Source organism: Zootoca vivipara, chromosome 11 (genome assembly GCF_965207765.1).
Source record: "Zootoca vivipara chromosome 11, rZooViv2.hap1.1, whole genome shotgun sequence".
NCBI classification, from domain to species: Eukaryota; Metazoa; Chordata; class Lepidosauria; order Squamata; family Lacertidae; genus Zootoca; species Zootoca vivipara.
In genome coordinates, this window is record NC_142594.1 from 17265519 (window position 1) to 17272608 (window position 7090).

The 7090-nt window shown below is 44.9% G+C and overlaps 1 protein-coding gene across 3 annotated transcripts; it reads right to left on the reverse strand.

Annotated features, from left to right (window-relative positions):
- Positions 1–303: 303 nt before the first annotated feature.
- On the reverse strand, positions 304–5982 carry OXSM (3-oxoacyl-ACP synthase, mitochondrial). 3 transcript variants are annotated; one of them, XM_088653754.1, is made up of 4 exons: positions 5711–5917; positions 3548–3628; positions 2337–3347; positions 304–871 (listed from the first exon to the last, which is right to left on the reverse strand). In XM_088653754.1, the coding sequence occupies exons 3-4, from the start codon at positions 3320–3322 to the stop codon at positions 469–471; spliced, it is 1389 nt and encodes a 462-aa protein (XP_088509880.1). In that variant the 5' UTR covers positions 3323–3347; positions 3548–3628; positions 5711–5917; the 3' UTR covers positions 304–468. The 3 variants fall into 3 exon arrangements, with proteins under 3 accessions (XP_088509880.1, XP_060136644.1, XP_060136643.2); XM_060280661.2 differs by lacking the exon at positions 5711–5917 and adding an exon at positions 4399–5064; XM_060280660.2 differs by lacking the exon at positions 3548–3628 and having other exon boundaries at positions 5711–5982.
- Positions 5983–7090: the final 1108 nt, after the last annotated feature.

The window sequence follows — 7090 nt, forward strand, 5'->3', positions numbered from 1 at the left end:
AGCGTAACTTGCCTCTTTGAACAGCAAGCTATGGTTTGCTGCAAAGAAAGCTCAGGAGGGAATATCAGCCTACAAAGGAAGGGAAGGCGAGTCTGGGGTCAATATAATTCTAAATTATGGTTTGGCCCTATAACTGAGCAACAAACCCATTCTTCTTTCCATATGATAAATACAGATTCCCCCACTTTCTTGGGCAGGAAGCTGTTGCGAATTGTGACTTCCTTCTGCTTGCAGATATGAAGCAAAACTCTTAAATATGTATAGAAAGATGCCCTCAGCCTAAACATTATAAACACACATTACTGTTTGTTCGAGTATAAACTTTAAAAGGAATAAAAGTGGGGGGAAAGGAATGAATTGGGATGGGAACAAGTGGGGAGAGACACAGAGGTTCATTCTGACACATTTTTCAGGCCATTAACTGATCATCTTTTTTAAAAAAAATAAATGCATACATGGACAGTAAAGCTAAACACTAGCAAAGCACAGTGTTGCGTTAGTTCCACCAAAGCCAAAAGAATTACTGAGAGCAATGCGCTGTTTTTCACTTCTCCATTCTTGGGGTACTAGTGGAACATAATTGAGGTCAAACGGTGCCTCCGTCTGATCTAGATTTAGAGTAGGTGGTAAAATTCCATGGTAACAACTCAAAGCAGTGAAAGCTGCCTCAATAGCTCCTGCAGCACCCAAAAGATGGCCTGTTGCTCCCTTTGTTGAGGAAACTGCAAGAGAATATGCGTGTTCTTTGAAGAGTCCTTTAATAGCCTGATTCTCTGCAGCGTCTCCTAGTGGAGTGGAGGTGGCATGAGCATTGATGTATGCTACATCCTTAGGGCAGATTCCAGCATCTTTCATTGCTGCTGACATGCATCTAGGGGAGGAGAATGAAAAAGAATGAGATTCGTGTTACTTATGTTCATACAGTAGCCTGATTTTACATGGAATACTAAGCCATGGTTTAGCAGCACGTGTAAGGGTCTCCACGAACCTGAGCTAGCATTGAGTTCAAACACTCTTCTGCCTTCTCTCTTCTTCCAGTGTGGCTGGAAGTAGCATTTCTGTCAAGTTTAGCTTCGCTTTCAAAGAACCTTACCTACCTATGAACCGGGGATCCTGGTTTACAACAAACTGGTCTGTTTCTAAACAAGCCACTTTCTTTTTCCTCCAAGTTTTTATTTATATCTTTTTCAAGTTTATACATTTCATTCGTTTTACAATCAATTTAACATTTCAAAGTTTGACTTCCTTCCCCCTCTTTCTGTGGTTCCTTAAATTTATTTCTTAATATCTTCTGCATATCCAAATTCATTTAATTTGCTCATTTAATTATCTACTTTAAATAAATTCTCTTGTGAAACTGCAGGTTAATACAATAATCCTGCCAATGTTTTTATCTGTTTGCATTTTATCTGTGATTATTCAATAAACCATTTCCATTCTTAAACAAGCCACTTTCTAACTATGAATTATGAAGGTGGCTCGCAGATTTAACCAGTTCACACGTAATACTCAGCCAAGATTCTTTGAACCGAAACGAAACTTGACACAAGCCCTCCTCCCAACTGTGCAGGAGGAGGAGTGCATGATCTCAGCCCTCTGCTCAGATTCATGGAGAATCATCCATCTGCCACTAAACCACAGTTTAGTGTTGCGTGTGAATGCAGTCACTGTGCCCGAAAACGATTAAACCCTAAAACTACAATACTAGCATCATGCATCCATCCATCAGGCAACTTCACAAGATCACCATTCTGTATTTAACATGCAGCCGCAGCAGACGAAAATGAGTAAGAATCAATTCCTTAGGATACATCCTTAAGGCAGGAATAAATGCATTTGTCTTGCATGTTAGGTCATGTTAATTGAAATATTCCAGAGAATCTACGGCCAAGTTAATGCCGTAGGCCGAAAATTCAGTCCTAATGAACCAAAGGCATTAATTATCTTGAATGTTCTGCTGTGTTACTTGTCATCTTTAAAAGGAAATAATATTTCCACAAACACTAGTAGCAGCCATGTATCTTTGAAGCTGAACAAGCATGTCTAATTAATGTAGGTAAACATTGTGCTATTTCCTTTGCCATTCAAAATGGGTAAGGGAGATTGATTTTACTTCTGCAATATTATAATCATTTCTAGAAGACTACTGAACAGATACAAAGTGTTTCACAATTCTTTTCAATTGTCTTCAAGGCAGGATTGAATGAGAGATCATGGCTTGGCCATGTGTACCAACAAGATTTTCTAGGCTGGTGCATTGTATATGGATTGAGGCCCTTGCTGCACTCAAATATAGAAAACAACTTTACCATTATTCAAATGTTCGTGGTTTTTACCTGAGGGCACCATCCCCGTTTGGATTAGGGGCTGTTATGTGGCAAGCGTCACCTGAGAGCCCGTAGCCCAAAATTTCTGCGTAGAGTTTAGCTCCTCTCTGTGCAGCATGCTCATATTCTTCCAAAACCAAAACGGCGGCACCTTCTCCCATGACAAATCCCTCCCTCAGCGGGTGGAATGGCCGGCAAGCCAGCTGGGGGCTTGAGTTAAAGCTAGTGCTCAGAGCCCGAGCTCTAGCAAACCCGGCTAGAGACAAGGGGCTAATGCAAGCCTCCGTCCCCCCAGCCAGCATCACATCAGCATCACTGTAGGCTACAAATCGAAAGGCGTCTCCGACAGCATGTGTTCCCGTGGTACAGGCCGTGGATACGGCATGGTTGGGTCCTTTCAGCTGGTATCTGATGCTAATATGACCTGCAGCCATATTGACCAGGATCTTTGGAACAAAGAACGGGCTGACTTTGTTGTAACCCTTTGTTGTGAACATCAAGGCCGTGTCAGAAATGTCTTCCAGCGGAACCATTCCCATCCCTATTGCCACACCAGCATTCAAATGGTCCAGTTCAGATTGTGGATGCCACCCAGAGTCTTTTATTGCTAGGTCGGCAGCAGCTATGGCCATGATGGTGGCAGATGACATGGCCTTGCTCTCTGATTTCGACACAAAGCTTTCTCTGTGGAACTGGCCCTCGCCAACTCCCTTCGGCACACAGGCGGCTATTTTACATGGGACGGCCGAATATTCCTCCCCTTCAAGAGCAACGACCCCACAATTTCCCTGGAGAAGGTTGTTCCACACAAGTTGCGTTCCGATGCCCAGGGGCGACACCAACCCAATGCCTGTGACAACCACTCTCCTTCGGCTGCGAGGAGTTGCGCCCGTGCTCAAAGGCTTTCTCGCGATTTCCAAACACCCATGTACTTGGGAACCTTGAAGATTGAGGCATGCCATTTTTAAGACATCTCTTGAGAAGTGGAGAAGCATGGCGGCAGTTTTCAGAAATGAATTCCTATAGGACGAAAAGGCAACTCTGTTATTCTTAATTATTATTGAATCGGTTGTGGAGAAAAACAGTGGGTGCACTACATTTAAAAGAAACAACGATGCTCTTTCTAATCCATGCCTGTTTTTCATTTAAAGAATTTATTGGTTGCAATTTGATACACCAGCAGTGCTATTTTTCTAGGAAAAAAAGGTGCCAGAACTCACCATGAATGCCTCCTTTGTTCTCTTATAATAGTAATGGCACCCAACAGAGTGGTGCCAGAACTGAGTTCCGGTGAGTTCCGGCTAAAAAGAAAAAAAAGAAAAGCATTGGATAGCAGGGATGTGGGACTTTTTAAGGCCTGGTGCCCATACAGTACTTCCAAATTATTCTAACACAGAACAATGCTGAAATTGGCCTTTGGGCTACATGCCAAAATAATGAATTTAAATGTACATGGCCGCTTCCAAGTCAATATTTTTTTAGAAAGGCCCACCTGCTATTATGCTACCTGCTCAAGAAACTCTCTGAAATTGGAACTCGACCTTGCTCAGCTCTCTCGTGAAGATGGGAATCAATTAAGAGGTAAAGCAATTTCATTTGGAACCCTGCAAAGGCTGTATATTTCAGTCCCAATATACAACCTTTGCAGGGTTTGAACTGAAATCATTTACAATAACTTATTAGCTCACAAATATATATATAACAAAATAAAATTGTCCAGTAGCACCTTAGAGACCAACTAAGTTTGTTCTTGATATAAGCTTTCGTGTGCATGCACACTTCTTCAGACACACTGAAACAGAAGTCACAAGACCCTTATATATAGTGGGAGGGTGGTTGTTAGGAGATATCGCCATGATATAGTTGGCAGATTAGACGAATAATTAAAAGAATTGGTACAATAACTAGCTATATCATAAGCAACTCAGTTAGCTCAATAGGTTCCCACTGTAAAGTATTCTAAAACTTAGTTCATATACTTGTTTCCCTTCCTGTCTTTTCTCCGACAAGGACCCAGTGTGGTGTAGTGGTTAGACTAGGACCTGCTCAGTCATGAAATTCACTGGATTACCTTGGGCCAATCACAGACACTCATAGGGTTGTTGTGAGGATCAAATGGCGAGGATGGGGGGAGGTCATGTATGCCACCTTGAGCTCACTGGAGGAAAGGTGGGAAATAAATGTGATAAATAAATAAATATAAACAAACAACCAGTTTAGGGGCACCCAAGGGATTTGACCTTCCCTTTAGGATTGTTGCTCTCCCCCCCCCAATTGCTTTAGAGCAGTAGAATTCAAAAACTGAATGTTGCAAACTGCTTTTCAAAGTCCCATCTTCAATGGCAGTTTATTATACCTCTTGCAGTCCTGCTGCATGAGAAACAGCAGCTCCCTCTGGCAAATAGAACTAGCTGTGTGGTTGTTCAGATTTTTCTGCGTTTAGACAAAAGGTTTTCCATAAACATGTGAGGTGACAAAGAGGAAGAGGGTGGAAAGGTTTCAAATGGGAAATCAGATGGGCGTTCTGACTTATTGGGAGATAGGAAAGACAGATAAGAGAAAATAAAATAAATCCATGGCTTTTTTTTAAAAAAAAGTCTTTCCCCCAAAATACTTGCTATTTTGTTGGTGTGAATAACAGATGCACACCATATTATACCCTCCAGCTGTAATTGTATCATGCAGAATACTCGCTTTCTTGCTTCGATACCATACAGTATCTAGCAAGATTTTGCCCCTTATCCAGCAAAAGTTAATTGTTTTGGAACTACAACTCCCACGATCCCTAGCTAACAGGGCCAGTGGTCAGGAATCATGGGAGTTGTAGTTCCAAAACATCTGGAGAGCCAAGGTTGCCTATGCCTGGTCTTCTTCTAGACCAGGCATCCCCAAACTGCGGCCCTCCAGATATTTTAGCCTACAACTCCCATGATCCCTAGCTAACAGGACCATTGGTCGGGGAATTGTAGTCCAAAACATCTGGAGGGCCGAAGTTTGGGGGTGCCTGTTTTAGAGACTTTAGTTTCGATTATGGTGGCAGTGGCGTCAATCTCGCTACTGCGCATGCTCAACAGCCCTTAAAAAACACACACACACAACGCGCGGGGACGGAGCGAAAACGTCGCTGCGTTCACAGAAGTTTCTGACAGAGGAGGGAGGATTCCGCCCGCTCGCCTCACTTTCTGGAGTCGCCGCGGCCGCCTGAGTCAGCTTTATCCAGAATTGAGTGCGGGCGGGCGCACAGCAAAGCCCAAGTTCCTTGTTCGCTGGCAAGGGCACCCGCGGTGGTCAAGGATGGCGGCTTCCGTGGGACCCTCCGCAGCGGCGCGCTCGTCGCTGAATCCCACAGGGACATTTTTAGAGGTCTCCCGTTTGCTGCTTACCTGTGCGGATAACTAGCATCAGGTGAGGGGGTGCGGACGGGCCCGGCAAACAACAATGCCGAGGGTAGTGAGACGGCTTGCGCCTGTGTTGTCTCCTCGCGGAGGCCGCCGGGACATGACAGCGCGTCTTGGTAAAAGCTTTTGGACCATGGATGAAAGAGCTGCGTGTAGTGCCGCGGGCGGGTAAGGCAGCGATTGCCTCGACGTTGTCCTGTTTACACAGAGTATCGGTTTGCCCATGTTGCGTTGGGTCAGCTGCAACCAGATCTCTCCCTCCGGTGGGGCCAGTTGCTTAAAAATAGCAGCCGTGAAGCCCCCTGTCTTGCATTTGCTTCTGCTTTGTGGCCTTGCCATTGTGCCCATTCGTTGCATCAGGGTGTATATATAATATAATATGAAGCTGCACCTCAGTGCTCCTATTGAACTGTGAGAAGCATGCTTCTGGCCTGCTGTGATAGGAAGCTTTCCCATCTGCAGCATGCCTGGTAGATCTTAATTTTGAAGAACCTGTTTGTGGTGGCAGGCACCACACGCAGATTAGAGAGCCTGGGAGTGATAATAAATTACGAGAATCTCTGTGGATATGCAGAGTGCATTTCCTTTTCCACTGAATTTGTTATGGTGCTTTCAGGCCAGAGAGTTAAGATCTCCGGGTACAGATGTCAGAATGAATGCAAGCAACAGAAAGGCCCGGAACAGCCATTTTAGAAATAAAGTTGTTGCACAAGCAAAAAACAAAAAATAAACCAAAAGACTGGGGTGTGTTAAAGAAGCCCGGGGAAACAATCTGGAACACTACCAAGATATCCCAAACCTGAACGTTTATATCAGGTATAGAATGGAAAGATGTGGAAATCCTCTAGAAATCTTAAGAATCCACCTTTTAAAGTATGGAGCAGATTATTAGTTATGATTGGGGGAGGGGAGGAGGGGAAAACCACTGCTTTTCATAGCTGCCAAGTATCCCGTATCCGCCGGGAAAACCCCTTTTTTTCTTACCGTTTCCGGCGGTCTCCCGTTTGGCGGAAAATCCCGGCATTGTCCCTTTAATTTGCTTCTTCCCGGCGGCCATTTTTCTGGTGCCGCTTTGCCCTTCTATGGGCACCAGAAAATGGCGGCGCCGGCGTCGGAAGTCGCTTCCGCGCATGACCGGAAGTTGCGTGACGCGACTTCCGGTTGCGGTTTGCCCTTCTATGGGCATCAGAAAATGGCGGCGCCGGCGTCGGAAGTCGCTTTTACGTGTTTCCGGTCATGCGCGGAAGCGTCTTCCGGAGCTGGCGCCGCTATTTTCTGGTGCCCATAGAAGGACGAAGCGCCACCGGAAGTTGCGTCACGCAACTTCCGGTTATGCGCGCGCTGCCGATCCCGGATCTTTACGAT

Bases quoted from the DNA above. Each gene is read 5' to 3' on its own strand.
- OXSM (XM_060280660.2), bottom strand. From the start codon at position 3,322: ATGCTTCTCCACTTCTCAAGAGATGTCTTAAAAATGGCATGCCTCAAT. The intron at 872-2,336 runs GTAAAAACCACG...CTCCTCCCCTAG, and splicing joins AACGGGGATGGTGCCCTCAG to ATGCATGTCAGCAGCAATGA.